Source organism: Mastacembelus armatus, chromosome 22, assembly GCF_900324485.2.
Source record: "Mastacembelus armatus chromosome 22, fMasArm1.2, whole genome shotgun sequence".
In the NCBI taxonomy this organism is placed as follows: Eukaryota; Metazoa; Chordata; class Actinopteri; order Synbranchiformes; family Mastacembelidae; genus Mastacembelus; species Mastacembelus armatus.
The window spans coordinates 5,009,059-5,026,173 of record NC_046654.1 but is presented as its reverse complement, the minus strand read 5'-3'; the positions used below and the strand labels follow the sequence as shown (position 1 = coordinate 5,026,173).

The 17,115-nt window shown below is 38.5% G+C and overlaps 1 protein-coding gene across 4 annotated transcripts in view; it reads left to right on the top strand.

Annotated features, from left to right (window-relative positions):
• mta1 (metastasis associated 1) overlaps positions 1–15,674 on the top strand; it is a 34,563-nt gene extending 18,889 nt beyond the window's left edge. For 3 of the 4 annotated variants that reach the window (XM_026300272.1, XM_026300255.1, XM_026300275.1), the window contains 15 exons: positions 1,586–1,712; positions 3,362–3,425; positions 3,878–3,995; positions 5,421–5,523; positions 6,087–6,186; positions 6,628–6,816; positions 8,354–8,428; positions 8,784–8,842; positions 9,185–9,321; positions 10,395–10,546; positions 11,137–11,326; positions 11,534–11,623; positions 11,755–11,910; positions 14,309–14,458; positions 15,014–15,674. In XM_026300272.1, coding sequence (XP_026156057.1) covers positions 1,603–1,712; positions 3,362–3,425; positions 3,878–3,995; positions 5,421–5,523; positions 6,087–6,186; positions 6,628–6,816; positions 8,354–8,428; positions 8,784–8,842; positions 9,185–9,321; positions 10,395–10,546; positions 11,137–11,326; positions 11,534–11,623; positions 11,755–11,910; positions 14,309–14,418 — 1,653 coding nt within the window. In that variant the 5' untranslated portion in view covers positions 1,586–1,602 and the 3' untranslated portion in view covers positions 14,419–14,458; positions 15,014–15,674. The remainder of the gene's footprint in view (positions 1–1,585; positions 1,713–3,361; positions 3,426–3,877; positions 3,996–5,420; positions 5,524–6,086; positions 6,187–6,627; positions 6,817–8,353; positions 8,429–8,783; positions 8,843–9,184; positions 9,322–10,394; positions 10,547–11,136; positions 11,327–11,533; positions 11,624–11,754; positions 11,911–14,308; positions 14,459–15,013) is intronic. The other variant, XM_026300263.1, reaches the window with a different exon arrangement.
• The last annotated feature ends 1,441 nt before the right edge of the window (positions 15,675–17,115 follow it).

Here is a 17,115-nt window from a genome sequence, read left to right as displayed (position 1 = left end):
TGAAGGAGTACTTATTGATTTTGGCCACACATCTCTTCTCCTGAAAATCCCTTGATTGCTTTTGTTCTGCTCCCCGTCTCCCTCTTTCTGTCTCGCTTCCTCTAATGAAACTCCAAATGAATTGGAGCACGTACTGACTTCTCTCTCTCTCCACTTTTCACTTCTGGCTTTTTCACTGTCCTTCATGCTCTCTCCACCACTTTCCTCTCTCTCTCTTTCTCTCAGCCTGTCTTTGTCTCTCTTTCTCCTGCTCTCCCTGATGATTTCTCTATTGCTCCCTTTCCTGCTCTCCCTTTCTCCACATCGCTGTCTTTGCTTCACTCTGTTTTCATCTTATGCTCCCTTGCTTTTTATCACTTTTGTCACACTTTCTCCCCCTGTGCTCTTCTTGCCTATTTTATGCGTCTCTCTGTTTATCTATTTTCCTGTCCATCTCATCTCATCTTTCCTGTTCTCCCAGCACCCCTTTCTCTTTCCACAGATGAGTAAGAGTATGTGCAGTTTATACAATGACTCAGACACATGACTTACCAAAAGGGTCTTCAGCAGCTACTGTGCCCATTCATTCTTAAGAAATTCTACCTAATATTTCCCCTTTATCCAAAGCCCCCATGGTTAAACACTGGACTAAAAGAAAAATGTCATAACAGTCTGCTTAACATCTGAGGTGTAATGCCAAACCTGCACAAACTCACCTGAGAGAAAATAGCTCAGTCGACACAAACCTATAGGTACACTCCACCAGTTTCACACACAACGGTCAATTTACTAGTCAAGTGGAGCATTACCGACAGTTGCATTTGTGGCTCTGGAGCAGCTTTGTCATATGTTTCAAACTGAGTGTAAGTAAACTGGTTGGTAGAAAAATCTCATTGGTTGGCATATCGTCTTTAGAGCATACACAGTTAAAAAGTTTTAACATTTTTACATGTATATCGTAGATATCTTTTCATAGAACTATACTAAGGATACAATTAAAAAATGGAAAATGGGTTTTCATAATCATTTTCTCAGTTTTCTATAAAAAAAAGAAAAAGAAAAATGTGTTTTATTTTCCCATAGCCCAAACTAACATATTTGCTTTGTACAACCAACAGTTTACAATGATAAAGACGAGCATTACATTTGCACATTTGGAAAGCTGAAACCAGCAACTTTTTTGACATTTCTTCTAGAAAAAAATAATTAATCATTACCTAAATGATTAATCAATTATTAAAATACTTGATTAATTATCAGCTCTGTCCTTTTATCTCCCATTCACCCCATTCCCATGCAACATTGACAGAGAGGAAACTATAGCCTGATGTTGGATTCATACTGTGTAGTTCATGTGAAAATAATCTGTATACACATAATCTGAGTTTATGTAAAACGCCTGTATCCACAAGTCTCTCTCTCCCAGGGGACTTTGTTGTTCTAGCTCATCAAGTGTGCATCCTAGTGCTTTATATCTGCTTATTTTACACCTGGGACTGTGTATTTTGCTGCAGCAGATACATTTTCACTGTTTTCCCAGTGGACACTATTGTTCCACCTCATCGAACTTACATGTGTTTGTCCTTTGCCCTCTTTCACCACACAGAGGAACTGGAGGAGGAGATGGAGAATCCAGAGATGGCAGACCTCCCCGAGAAACAGAAACACCAGCTCAGACATAGAGAGCTCTTTTTGTCTCGACAACTGGAGTCTTTACCTGCCACACACATCAGGTAAAATGCAGTACACCTCATTGGTACATTATTATACTGCTAATTTATATGGTCTAGTCTTGGAGTTTTCTTTTCTATTGCTACTTTGTTTTTGTGCATCTCTTTCTACCAGGAATTTTGTTTGCTCTCAGCACATTCATTTGACATTAAATACCAATCCCAGGCTCTGAAGAAAGCCTCATACAATCCTTTTGGCCTATTGTGTCTAAAAATCCCAATTTTCTCCAAAGAAGAAAAACACTCCCTTGGAATTGATTATATATGTGGAATGCACCTTAACCATTCAATCACTCAACCTATCAAAACACCCCAGTAAATAATTCTTGTTGTAATCCTTAAGCTTTCAGTCCCGGTTGATGTGGCAACACATGTGGTTACTGTGGTAACAGCAAGTGTGGTATAATACTACGGCAAACACTTGCTGTGCAGCTACTTCATCAGAAACACAACAGAGGAGAAACCAGTCAAAAATAATTGCACACAATACAAAGAGTTTTCCACACAACAGCAGGACACAGTAAGAGGAGCTGGAGGTGTGCAGCCTAGTAAAATGTACACCGAGTATATAACTTTAACCAATGTATTCAATGTGCAATAAATTATTTAGAGCAGCAAATGCTGCAAAAATGGTAGCATTGAATCCTGGTTCTGCTCATAGTTGTTTTAATAAATCTAGAGGTTTGACAATTTAACACATTTCTCTTTCTGTTTTCTTGCTCCTGTAAGCAAGAAAATATTGAAGGTGAAATAGTCAAACTGCATTGTACTATTCTAGTTGTTATAGGCAAACGTTTGTAAAAGAAATTTCTATCTTTTGGATTTTGTGCACGTGGTTGTAAATCTGAAAGTCTCTGGCCAATTTGGGGAATGTTGATGCTGTGATCATTTATTGGTTCTTTCACTCATATTTATCAGCTTTCAATTGGGTCTCATAAATATGGGCCCAAAATAATCCAGTTATACGCAGTCTCAAGGTTGAGCACTAAATATCAACAGAAAGCAGTTTCTACATATAGAACTGCCTTTGCTTATCAGTATGCTCCAGGCAAACCCATCAAGTTGTTACCACATTATTACCTGGCGTTTCTAAACAGTGGTAGGAAAAGCAAATCTGCTAGAGTAAAAATACTTCGTTGATCTGTTTGTTTAATGCAAATCCAAGCTTGATTAAATTTTCTAAATTAACATCAAACCCAGTAAGGTTACATCAGGTAGTGTAACCTTACTGCACAGTTGCCAAACTGTATTTGCTCCAGGCTGAAGAGGTATGACTAAATTAGCTGGTAAATGATTTGAATTCAGAGTTGCATTTGGGGACAGTTGAAACACTGGACCATGATTTGTCAAATAACAGACTGGCCCACCTGGACAAAAATCATTACCGTCATTCCATATTTTGAAATGCATTCAAATCCTCTTAGACAGTTTGTCTTACATAGGGGAGCTTGGTCCAGGTTTTCAGCTGCCATCTTATGTAACCAGATAAAACATGGATTTTTTTCTCTGCTCTGTGTTTCATGTTGTATGTTCTTGCATGCTTTTTCTGTGTTCTCTCCCACCTGTCTTTCCTTCTTTACTGTCGCTGCACCAATTATTTATTCTTCTGTACCTTCCTTTCTTTACGTCTCGTCTTTTTTGCTGGACTATAGGGGGAAGTGCTGTGTGACACTGCTGAATGAGACAGAAGCCCTGAAGTCCTACCTGGACCGAGAGGTATGTACAGCAGCTCCAACAACGTGATGGGGCCTCTTAAACTGTGATTAGGTGTGTGTTGGACTTCAGGAAGTATCTAACTGTGTGTGTGTGTGTGTGTGTGTGTGTGTGTGTGTGTGTGTGTGTGTGTGTGTGTGTGTGTGTGTGTGTGTGGTGTGGTGTGGTGTGGTGTGGTGTGGTGTGTGTGTGTGTGTGTGTGTGTGTGTGTGTGTGTGTGTTAGAGAGGGAGAGACTTATGAGTTCTTGTTTCCAGATGAATTATTCAGCATGTTGACCCAGAATGTTCATTTCACATACAGTAATGAGGAGACGAGAGATTAGCAGCAGATAAATGCACGCATTCACACACATTCAGATAGAGATACACTCTTATTTCAGCTTTCCGTTAGCCTGTCTTGCTTCCTGTTGCTTTCATTCTACCCTCACGCTATCCTGCAATCTGTATTTCCCAGGATGCCTTCTTCTACTCACTGGTGTATGACCCTCAGCAGAAGACTCTGCTGGCTGATAAAGGGGAGATTCGTGTAGGGAACAAGTACCAGGCTGACATCACTGACCTCCTGAAAGAAGGTACATCATATTTAAATTTTGGCCATTTTAATTGGCACAGTTTTTAAAAAAAAGTTTTTAGCACATTAACATTTTATTGCAAGGTACTTTTTACAATGGTGTGTACTCTACTTTTTTAAAGCAAATTTTCACTATTAATAGGACAGCCTGAACCATTTTGAACCGTTCAAATTTCAGTACTTTAGTTTTGATCTTTAAGGAGACTTTTCTGCCACAATCCAGCAGTTATTTCAGTTTTCTACAAGTAAAGTTGTAAAAACCCAACTAACCCAGGTTTCCATGGCAATTATACTGTGGTTGCATAATTATACATAATCAAAAGATTTAAAATAACGGATTATTGTCTCTGCGCTGCAGAACTAACGATTTTCAAGTTGCCCATAGAAGATGGAAAAAATGGGGTGCATGATGTTACTTGACAAAAACACAACCTTAAGTTACAGACAACTGCTTTATGAGAACAGCCATGTTTGTGTTCAGCATGTCACGGCAACAATGACAATAGAAGATCACATTTCATTATAATACAGGGTAATGTGTACACTCACTCACATACAGTAATTGGAGCAAGATAATGTGTGTTATGTAAAGTGACCTGTACAAAACAAGTGTGAACATGTGCATGCAAGAATATTTAGAAGCTAACACATGACAGTTCTGTTTCTGTAAAGCTGCATTAACTTATACTGTATGTTTCAATATTACCATTATTTAATAGTTTTGTCATTTTCAACAAAAAGACCAAAAGCTGCAGACAAGCAGAGGTTTGCTCCTCTTTTACATTAGTAGGATAGTGTTTGTGGGGTTTACCTAAGCTACACTGCCCATGTTCATTGTAATGTAGGAACAAATTTTAATTGCAGATTTTTACAGAAATTAGTGGTTTGATCAATCTTTGTTGCTTTTGGACTTTTCTTGGACAATAAGAAAAATATGAACCTGTAAACCCTGTTAATTTCATTTTCGACATTTTACCTTGCACAAATATTAAAATGCTTAATTTCTACATTTTCTGTGACAGTGTGTTGTGCAGATATTCATCATGCTCAAATGTGACCCTTTTCTGCCACATTAGGGTTCAGTGTTGTGGCACGTTTTTTTCTTAGCAGGTGGGAAATTGCAATTAGGACACCATGGGATGCTAATCTCTCCAATTAAACCCATGTTAATGAAATTCTTTTACACTTTTGGGTAGCATGTGGTAGAGGCTCAGACAGGTTGGCTGGTTTGTGGCATGCTGGCAGACTACATATATTCATTTCTGAGATTCATTAACACTATACATAAGGGAGTAATTTTAAAAAAAAAAAGAAGGAAAAAACCAGGAACATACTGTATATGGGAAATTAGGAACAAGATTTGGGCAACTTTGTAAAATTAACTGTTTGTGTGCCTGTCTTTTTTTTTTTTTTTGGGTCCATGTAGGTGAAGATGATGGCAGAGAATTGGAGAAACTAGAAGAGAAGGTGTGGGACCCCAACAGCTCACTGACGGAAAAACAGATCGACCAGTTCTTAGTAGTAGCTCGGTAAGTTGGCACAGAAGAGCAAAAACATACTGTACATATGAGAATAAAAGGTGAAAAATAGATTTTAACTTATTTGCTTGCTGAGAGTGAGGTTGTAAGATTGATATCGCTGTCATGTCTGTATGCTAAATATGAAGCCAGCATATGGTTTTACTTAGTGAATACACTGGAAATGTGAAATCTCCCAGGAGGACAGAGCAGTACACTGCAAATAGCTCCCATTAAAACCAAAACATATAGTTTTTATACTTTTTAGTTTTGGACAGGTTAAACTAATAAGGTGACAAGTATTAATTAGGGAACTTTAAAGGTAGTGGTAGACAATTTTTACCTTATAATAGCACCAGGCTAGCTGCATCCCCCCCCTTTTCAGTATTTATGATAATTGAAGATAACCATCACTTTAACTAATTCTTCCCTAAAAGTGGAAATAATCAAACAAAAATGAGCCAAATTTTGGCAAAATTTGTCAGAATGTTTTCCCCCCATAAATAGTTTAAAGACCAGATAGAACGATATCTACACAAAATCTAAATTTTCTTCAATTTTCATTTTATATGTAGGTCAGTAGGTACATTCGCCAGAGCCTTGGACTGCAGTAGTTCTGTCCGGCAGCCCAGCCTTCATATGAGTGCTGCTGCAGCCTCCAGAGATATCACCTTGGTGAGATATACACTTCCATGTTCACGCATGAAAGCAGTCTTGAGTTAAATCAGCATCACACCAGTGTAACACAGAGGCAGCACCGTTAATCAGAGCAAACACCTGTAGTGCACATGTGTCTTTGTAGGTGTATGTGTGTTTGCGTCTGTTAGTGATTGTTGAGACCTGAGTCTGGTTATCCTTAACAAGCACTTGGCCCCAGAAGCCTGGTTCTGTTCTGCCCTAGATCTTATCCTTATATATAAAACATGTTGTAGATGAGAGGCCTCCTAGCTACCTGCACTCACACAGACTGACTTGCACAAGGGGCTGCACATAAACTCTATGGACCAAACAAATTGTCATCCCAAGAAGTCAGCTGTACGTCATTGCATAATTGATCCAAACAGCATCCAGAACAACATGACAAAGACCTGAGAATAACACTTACTTATATTTTAGTTTCACGCCATGGACACCCTCCATGCCACCGGCTATGACATGACTCGAGCCATCGCAGCACTGGTGCCTCAGGGTGGGCCTGTCCTCTGCAGGGATGAAATGGAGGAGTGGAGCGCCTCAGAGGCCAACCTGTTCGAGGAGGCACTAGAGAAATATGGCAAAGATTTCACCGATATCCAGCAGGATTTTGTGAGTAGCAATGAAAAGGAAGTGGGTGGTTAGCTTAGTTTAGCTTTGGACTGGAGACTGGAAACAAGTGGAAGCGGTTAATCACTGATAAACAGTCCATTCAATATGGAGAGGCATTACCATTATATTTTATTAAATGTGGTTGAGTTCTCTTTTTTTCAGAATATTTTAAAGGTATTTGTCTGTTGAAATAGAGTTCAGTAGTACAGGGAAGATGTAGTTTTTAAAAAACAAACAAACTTTGGTGTAGTGCTCATCAGCCTGTATGTGGGATGCTCAAATTTAATTTCAAGTGTACAGTAGGTATTCAGTGCACCCATAATTGCTGCCTCTCACTACAGGAAGCACAGAATTAGAGCTGCAGATTTGTATCAGACATTTGGACTTCATTTAAGGATTTAGCTTACTTAACTTTTATTCAGCTTTCAAGCATAACAGTAGTCGTGTAAGCCAACAGTGGAGCCACTTCATACTAAAGAGTGAAAGTGTTAAAGCTGAGAACAATGCCCATTTATCCCTTTCCCTCAAAGCCTTCAAAGGGAATCTTTTTAAGAAAACTAAGTGTGAGTGTCAGTTGTAAACGAGGAGAAAGCTGCGTTTCTGCTGCAGCTACACGCAGAACTGGTGCAAATCGGTGCTTTCAGCCTGAGAAGAATGGTGCAGCCGTTTTCAGACTTCTCTACTTTCTACTACACTGTGTGCTGAGCTCTCACTGTGTGCATCACTCTGCCACCTGGTGGGTGGCTGCTGTCAGTGCTACTCAATCTCGTTTCCACCCAGACCTTCTCTCCAACAACAGGACTACACCACCATTATGGGTGGGGCCACTACTTGACAACTGGTTTTCCTTTCAGACTTTTTAGAGGGAACTTTGCAGACCAGCTTTAGTAGAGTCAAAAGGATTTTGTGGTCACTGGGGCGTCTCAGTTATTTACAAAAGAACCCTTTTTTGTCTCCATATTTTAAAAGAACTTTTAAGTACAATCTGCCTGACTTGCTCAGATTTATTACTTATGTTCAGGACTGTTTATTCAATAGAAATGTTAGTGCATTTGTATATAACTGCATTAACCTTCATCTGTAGTTTATCAGTAGGCTGAATAATGACGACTTAATATTATCTGGCCTGGTGGTATTAATTTATTTTTCATTAGTTTTGTGCAGCTGATGCTTGCAATAGAAATAGTGTTTGTGGTTTTGGAATGTGGTAGAACCCTTATGTGCATATTGTTGTTGATTGCTTTGTGTCATTTAATCATTCTTTTTACTGTCAGTAATTTTTTTTGTTTGTATACGCCCATATTGTTGTATGAGGTCCTCCTTGAAAACTTCAGTATTTAAAATTTTTGAAAAAATAATATATGGTGGTATTTTTGTCACTGATGAATAGGAGTTCGGTTCACATAATGTCTGTTTATGAAAGAGGCTTTTTAAAGGTTTTAGGTTGGTCACAGAGCTACTGACCATTTTCCAGGTGCTGAAACATGACCTGTCAAACTGAAATTAATATTATTTTGTCCTTTTCCCTCTTCTTTAGTTGCCCTGGAAGTCGCTGACGAGTATAATTGAGTATTACTACATGTGGAAGACCACAGACAGATATGTACAGCAGGTAAAAACACCCATTAAGGAGTTAAGACTTTTTGTGGCTAATTAAATAGGCATAATATATGGAAAGCTGTATAAATGTTATGGTTTCCTTTGTTTGTCCCAGTAACTGCTGGGTTTTTGTCTGTATTTTACATCCCTAATCAAAAAAGAATAAATCAACTTCGTTCATCTTAACTGTTTTGCACTTGACTTCAGAGACTTTCAGGCTGAAGAATTATCCTGTACATAGTTTAAAATTAAAACGATCAGAACCATATTTTTTTTAATGGAAACAATTGGAAAGGTTTAACGGTGTTTTGAGAGACCAAGTCTAACGTTTTGTTTTCTTTCCTCTTTAACCTCTGGTCCTGCTCCAGAAACGATTAAAAGCAGCAGAGGCAGAAAGCAAGTTGAAGCAGGTCTACATCCCAAACTAGTGAGTGCAGCTTTTTGTGTAACATATTGGGTTAATTGTATTAATCAGAGATCATGTGTGAAATACTCACTTTATTATAAGAATTTTAATACATAGAGTCTGTATAGTTTAGACTGTTCTGGCCTTTCAGCAACATTGATGTTTTTAAAACAGACATTTGCTGCTATTGTTGGAGAGCAAACCCATTTTTCACTGTATTATTATTCATGACAGCTCCCGGTACTGTATCAGTGTCTGGCAGCAGGCTGATGAATGTTATCTGTTCTTCTAGTGACTGTACACTCAGTAGACCCGTCTTATCTTTGCCCGTCTGACCCTGTCTTGGTTTCTTTCCCCCAACAGTAACAAACCAAACCCCAACCAGCTGAGCAACAATATAAAACCAACTCTGGTGAATGGAGCAGCAAGTGCTGGGGTCCCAGGACCTCTAGGCTCAGGGCAGACCCCCGGCCTTGGCAGAGCCTGTGAAAGCTGCTACAGTGAGTCATTCAAATATGTAACCTGTTATCATGTAGCTGCAGTATGTGCCGTTTCTTTGCTCCTTGAAATAAGAATGGTCTAATTTAATTAGATTCCAGGAAGTCTTGTGATATTGTACAAGATGAGTAATTGCTTTGGCATTCACAGATGCTATTACATTTAAAAGAGGGTGGTTGCCCATTCAATATGCAACATAGTCTTAAAAAGCATTAATTTGAAATGCCTTTTGAAAATCACTTCATAGATGAGTTTATTAATTCAAAAGCCTCTTCACTTTGAGCTGCAATCAAAGGTCTAAAGATGTGTTCAGACAGAAAACCAAGTGAATTACAGGGTGTCTGGTGGTTAAGGTATGTGCCACAAGACTGCTGTTTCCACAGACCTCTGTTGCATGTTACAGCCCTTGTTTTTGTTTTTAGAAAGGCATAGTGCTTGGAAATTAATTTAAAAAAAATTGAACAGGTTAATTTGGACTAGTGATGCTAGAGGCATATTTGCATCACCACTGTAAACACAAGAGTAAAGCAGGTCTACATCTTCAGTAGTCCATGTTTTTGTGCTTGAGGATCTATGTTTTCAGTATCTAGTCATTGTAACATTTCAGCCAACATCCTACAAAATGTTCCAACAACCAAACGTTGAACTGATCATTCAACTCTTCAAAGTGGAATCACCCTTTCTTGTGTTTTGGTAGACATACTGTTACAGTATAACAGACTACAAAACTGAACCAGCAAGGGGGTAAATTTAATTTAAAATCACTTAATTTAAAAAGCTCAAATCTACTTTCAGCATGTGGCACACATTTAATTGGATTTAGACAATGGAGAGGAGAGAGAATAGCATTGTCCTGCAGCAATGCATTGTTGTTGTTAGATTTTATTTTACTGTAGTTAATTCAGCAAAGAAAAAGGTCGTGATTTCTCTTACATGCACGAGCATGTGTTCATGATTATGTGTGGATTATGCGTCATCTTGTGTATACTCTGTATACATTAGAGTGTGTGTATCCATGCAACCGTGTGTGTGTGTGTGTGTGTGTGTGTGTGTGTGTGTGTGTGTGTGTGTTTAGCCAGCAGTTCCTACCAGTGGTACTCGTGGGGACCTCCCAGCATGCAGTGTCGCCTGTGTGCTTCATGCTGGACCTATTGGAAGAAGTATGGAGGTCTAAAGATGCCCACACGACTGGATGGGGAGAGACCTGGACCCAACCGCAACAACATGGTACAGACAGAGACAGACACCACTTTACTGGACATTGAGTTGACTTATTTTAAATTCTCTAGAGAAGATCCCTTTCTAGTCACTTTCATGTTGTGTTAACCACTCAATAAGTTTGATTTTGCAGTACATTAAGGCTGCAGCCAACAGTTATTTTCTTAATTAATAAATATTCTGTTTCAGTGATAAAATAGTGAAAAATACCAAGGTTATATATGTTATATATCAATCTTACCAGTGCTATGAAACCCAAAATGATTCTTTTTTCCATATCATAGAATAGTTAATGCAGAATCTCAGATTGTACCCTTGCCAAACAGTCCTCACAAGTGCACGCTAATGTCCAAACAGTGTAGTTGTGTGTGTGTGTGTGTGTGTATATTTGTGCACTACATAAATACAGCAGTACCACATATATTGAATATTTGCCAACCTGATGAAATGTACATTCTTCAGCAGTGACCCTCAAGTTAATTATTAGCTATGAAATGCGTTTGGTTGTCTGCATTAGTCAGGCCAGTTTGCTAAATTAAGCTGTTACTGCACTGAAGCCACAGCACACATCGATGTTGTTAATGGTATTCTACCTCCAGACCCCACATGGCCTGCCCCTGCGGCACAGTGGTAGCCCTAAGTTTGCAGTGAAGACCCGACAGGCTTTTTACCTGCAGACCACTGGGCTGACGCGGATGGCTCGCCGCATCTGCCAAGACATCATCAGGCCACGATATCTAGCCAGGCACCCCTACCTCCCTGTTAACACAGCAGCCATCAAGGCAGAATGTAAGGGGCTGATTAATCCTGGAGAAACATTTGTGCAGTTTTTATGAGAGCACCACACATATGGCACCTTCTGCTTGTTTCACTTTAGTGAAGGGATATGATGTTGATATTGTGACATTTGGCCAAAGAAATAGATTATTACTGTGCGTTTTTTGTTAAATAGTTCACCAAGAGGTTTTTGTTGAGTGTATTTTTGAATCTCAACAGGTGCCCTGCGGTTGCCTGATAGGCCAAAAAAACCTTTGCCTCTGAAACCTGTGGAACGTAAACCTCTGGAGTCTGTGGTTCGATATTTAGGTAAAGAGCTTTTCACCCAGTGTGTTGAAGTTTACATTTGAGTTTCTATTTTACTTCCAGTTTTAGCTATTTGTGAACTATTTGTTAGCTGTTTGTTAGCTATTTTGTGAGCATCCCTCTTTATGTTTCAGAAGCACATCCTCGTCCAGCCAAACCCGACCCCCCGGCACGGGGAGCGTCCATCTCTACTGGCAGCCTAACACCCATAAAATCCTCTCCCATCCTTAACAACGGCTCACCCACCATCCTGGGCAAACGTACCTATGAACAGCACAATGGACTAGATGGTGAGTGTGTGTATTTGTCTGGATTTGTATTGTTGTCTGGAAAGTGCCTTTGTTGAACTCAATCTGTTAGAGAGACACTATTTGGCTTCAGAACACCTTGACACTCTTATGATTTCATTGTACCAAACTCAAGGCACCATGTGACAGATGCAGCAAAGTGACTTAAACATAACACACTCCTGCATGACTCACAGTGGGAAAGTGTTCTTTTCTTTCCTTATTTATTTATTTTTAGTAAATATATTTTTAATATATTATAGAACTGATGTGACTCACCAAAACTCTAATCTGTTCAAATATGTTTGAAGCATTGTCAACGTGTCTTTAAGCAAAATCCAGTCCAGGCCAAGTGGCTTTTTCCCTGGTTTTCCTTGTTTCTTTTTCCACTGTTTAAAATCTACTTTACTGAGTGTGGATTCAATTTTCCTCTTGTGGCCACATCAATGGGGGTTGCCTACAGTCACAAGGATGTTAAACATCTCGATAATATTAGCAACAGTGGTCACAGAAGCTTTAAACTGCTTGGAGATGGTCTTGAAGCCTTTAATTGGACCATGCTTGCTGATTATTTTCCTTCCTCATCTACACAGACAACTGTTCTTTTCTTTTTCTTGTTCGTGTTGTGATACCAAACAGCACAATGAGGAATTTTCTTTTTCTGATTGAAAGATGGAAAACATCTGATGGAATACTAAACCATTAATAATAATTTTGTTCAGGACATTTTAGAAGATGCTCGGAAAATCATGGCATGTCCTCCTCCTCTCTCAAGTTGTCTGAATGCCGACACTCACCCTAAACTATATTTCAGCCTTTGAAGTCTGCTGTATAGAGGCATTTTCACCTCTGTTACACTAGGAGTTGTAGTTTAGCATGAACAAAAGCCTTTTTACTTTTTTGGCGGTACAGTATTATCTTAGTCAAGAATGCAATCTAACACTAGGGACTGTAAATCTACACACTGCAAGCCAGAGGAGTGAAATTCAGATTTTAGTTTCCACTTCTCAAAGAATGTTGGTAAACGCCGACATTAAGCTTCGTGCTGGTGTTGAGCATGCTAAGGCAGTTTTTTTTTTGTGTACATGAAATTCCTGTATGTAGCTGGCATCGTTAACTATATTAACACAAAAGCTACTGCATTATGTATAAATGTTAAACCTTTAATATTGTTGCTGAACAATAATTATTTAAATATTTAAAGAGAATATGAAGGCCAGATAAAGGTTCCATGGCTACATAACACAGTTAAGATCCACCGCCGAGGGGTTAAGAGTTTTGCAGGCCTCCTGTTTTTTTGGGTTATGTTCCACTTTCCCTCTCCCCTGTGAAACGAGAGGGGGAGAGACAGACTGAGAGATGAAGAGGGTGAGAGTATGCCAGAGAAAGACAGGGAGTAGAAAAGGAGAGAGGGATTGCGAGAGGATCAGATCGGCCTTGCTGCTTTAGCTGGAGGCTACAGTCTATGTTGTCATGGTAACAGCAGAGAGGAGAAGGAGGGAGGGGGGCGGGGGGGGGCTCAGTAAGTGTATCCAGAGGGAGAGCATCTCCACCGGTCTGTGAGCCCACCTCAGGCCCAACACACAAGGAGGAGATTTAGGTTGGAAGTCAGCCAAGCTCAAGGATTAGGGATTCATTTTTATTTCCTAATTTAACAGCAGTTTATCAACTTAGACATTCATATTATGGTAATTGTTCAGGAGATGAAAACGTTGCTACAAGCATGTTTAATTCTGTTATTTTTACATTAATAATCATAACAATCATACATTATTTCTGATGTTTTAGTAAGTCGGGAGCTGTGCAGTGCTGCAGCTAACGTTTCTTTTCATTATTGATTAATCAGATAATTTTGCAAATGTAGGTAATCACCAGGTCTTTCTTGGTTTTTATCTGCACCAGCTTTTTCTGAATCCATCTTGTTGTTTGCCATGTCAAACCTTGTAATTCAACCAAGCACAGATGGTTTTTACCACAAACGTCTTTTGATTTTGAGAAGTAAAAGTGTATTAGTTGTGTGAATGCCAAAAATAATTAATGAATTATGTTTCCTGTTTTAACTGTTGATAAAATGCACATGTGGGACTTGGGGAAAGAAATTACAGTGGTGCAAGTCTGAAGGTGCACAACGTTTTATATAATTTAAACCTGTTAATTAGTTACTGGAGTTATTTGTTAATATTTACTTCTTAAAGTTCTGCAAATGTGCTGAAAAACATGTAAAAGGAAGTGACATGTAGAAACCTGAAAGGTTTATGGATGTAAGGCACTAAAAAGCACCCACTAATGCCACTAGAGGGCAGAAGATTTTATCCTGGAACTTATCTAGTGCAAACAGTGGACTGAGGCAGAGTGAGAGTGCTTGTTTTCCAAACCATCTTATATTCTTCCTCCTCTATAGGCTCAAAATCCAAAGCCTTGGCTCCACAGTGGGACTTCATAGCCAAACGGGTGAGTGAGGCAGGCCGGCCCTCGGCCTCCCTGCAGGACGAGGTACATGAACTGGACTGAAATGCTCTGTAGGATTGACCTCTTCTGCAAACCCTAGAAGGTGAGTCACACTGCCAAGGGCCATGGGTCAAAGTTTGATTAATATAAGGTTTAAAACTGGTTTCTGTGTCAAAATTTCTATTTGTATGTTTACAGAGAAAGGTAAAAAAACAACAGAGTGCGGTCACCAAGTCTGTTATACATTTCTTCTGTTGACTTTGTGTTTACGTTGTTCTGCATTTTATCTAAACTGTGACATGACAGCACCTCCCCCTTTGTCAGGGAAATTTCAGTTTCATCACATATGTCCATCCAGTGTTTAATACAGGGATGTCCTTGATTATTTAGTGAAAGCTCCTTTGCAGGCACACAGTAGACTTTAGAACCACAGAGATAGTGTCACTTCCTCATCCAACTTCATCTGTTATGTATCCAAAATACAGTATCTCACATTCTAACACAGTCTGGATTCAAGTGTGTAAGAAGTCATTAAAAACTAATTAAAATGGTTCAGTTTCTCAGCCAAGATGATAACTTGACATTACTTGTTTTGTCTGACAAAGAGCCTGAAACCCAAAGATATTCATAATCACTTTATCTTGTGTGTTTCTCACAGCAGAGAGGGACTTGAAATGAAAAGGGCGTTTTTCAATAATCCACAACCAAGGGCAGCTGAGAGAGGCTGAACGGAGATGACAGCATTGGCCACCTTTCTTCAGTCAGTACGGGTCTCGATAGTCGATCAGTTTGGCTGTGGTCAATCAGAAGATGAGCCTGACTGTACAGGACTGTGTTTATTACTTCAATTTCTCGTTATTACTGTCATTGTTATTATATTGTTATTATAATTTTTTTTTTACCAACTATAACTCAGCTTATTGTTTGTCGATCAAACGATGGAACTTGTGAAGTTTCATGAAAAGTGCTTGCAAAAACCCTGTGGAAAGGGTGGAAGGACTGTAACATAAGCCACTTGCATCTTCTGTGTGTGTGTGCGTGTTTTTTTTTTTTTTTTTTTTTTTTTTTTTTTTTTTTAAACAAGTTAAACTCAGCGAGGAGATGCACTTTTATTTCAGCAACACGAGTTAACTCCTTGTCTTTTGTTTTCAATTAATTTGAATGCTTTACAGGAGATCTTTTGTTTTGTGAGCCGGCACCTGCTCTTCAGCCAGAGAGGTTTAACTTATTGAGAAAGACTTGTTTTTTCTACCTTTTTCACAAGTAATGCATCTATGCTTCAATAATGTAATTAAAAAAGATAATTGATTTTCCCTCTTCTTTGGTGTCTGTGCACAGATGTGAACAGTGTCAAAACTTGCACTCGTGTAAGTTTTCATGCTGGTATGCAAACAGGGTATATGCAAAATAACTAAAGATTTTTATTCCTAATTGATCTAAATACTTTGTGTGGTATAAACACCAGTATTTTAAAGTATTTAATGCAAAAACAAACATGTTTTGTAAGCAAAAATCAAAAAAACTACAAACAGCAGGAATGTGATTTGCTTTTCTGTTCAGTCATTTGTCAGTTTTTATTTTATGTTCTTCATAAAAACATCAGTCATAATGGATCAATCATTTTTTATGAGAAAATATATCAATATCTAACACACATGCTGCTGATATTTTCTTTTTATATTTTTAGATAATTCTTGACCTTGGAAACAACAAATTAATAATCATCACTATTGTCATCATTTAAGTGATTTACACAAATAAAATAATTATTCAGCGCAATAACTTTTAACACAATCTGACCCCAAAAATAGAATAAGAATAAAATACCCAGCTGAATTACACATTTAATGTTAGATCCACAACACAAATATACAAAAAATAACCAGGTCTGAATACTATCCTCAAGGAACTGAGTATATATGTTTACATTTGGGAAATGAGTCTGCCACATAGTGAGGGTGAGTATTTTGGCAAACACCTGAGGATTAAAACACTTGTGTGAACATTTTTAAGTTTGAGTGTGTGTGTACACAGTGAAATCTGGTTGAGAGTGGTTGTCTACATATACAGCCCAGATCACTTTGCACACACACAACAATCAGCAAGTCTGAACATGCCTAAAAAACCCATTAAGCTTAAACTGGTTTCTGAAAAAGTACACTACAAAAGATTACATTTAAATGTGTCTAATTTACTTTTAAGTCAGGAATAAATAACAGTACTTTGGATCTCATGCGTTCTGCAGAGTCATATTGTACTGAAAAGTCAAATATACCAATCAACTCTTAGAGTTTTAAATTTCAAATACGGTGGAGCTACAGTTTGATCTTCAGCCACTCGAGCTACATGTCTGTCTGAAGTTGTTTGTGTTGTGGAGAAACTCAATATTTATAATATCTGCAAACACAACTTGTACTTTCCATAGAAGAACGCTCATCTGTGGGACCAAGTCGATGTTGATTGCCAACATTATAATTTTAAATGAGAAGCCTTCTTGTCTTTATGAGGCCTTGTGGAAAATAGAGTCTGTATAGTATATTAGTGTCTGACATTAATGTCCATTTTAAATCATATCTGGTTAGTGATATGGCCTGAGCAAACATAACATTATTACAAAGCTCTTCAAATCACAGAGTGACCATTCATGTCTTCTTGTTGAAGGCTTTTCCCTTTAGAAAACCATTTAAAACTACAAATGATTAGAGTCTCTTTCAGTTACATCCTGTGTTACATTATCATATATCATCAGATTTAATGATT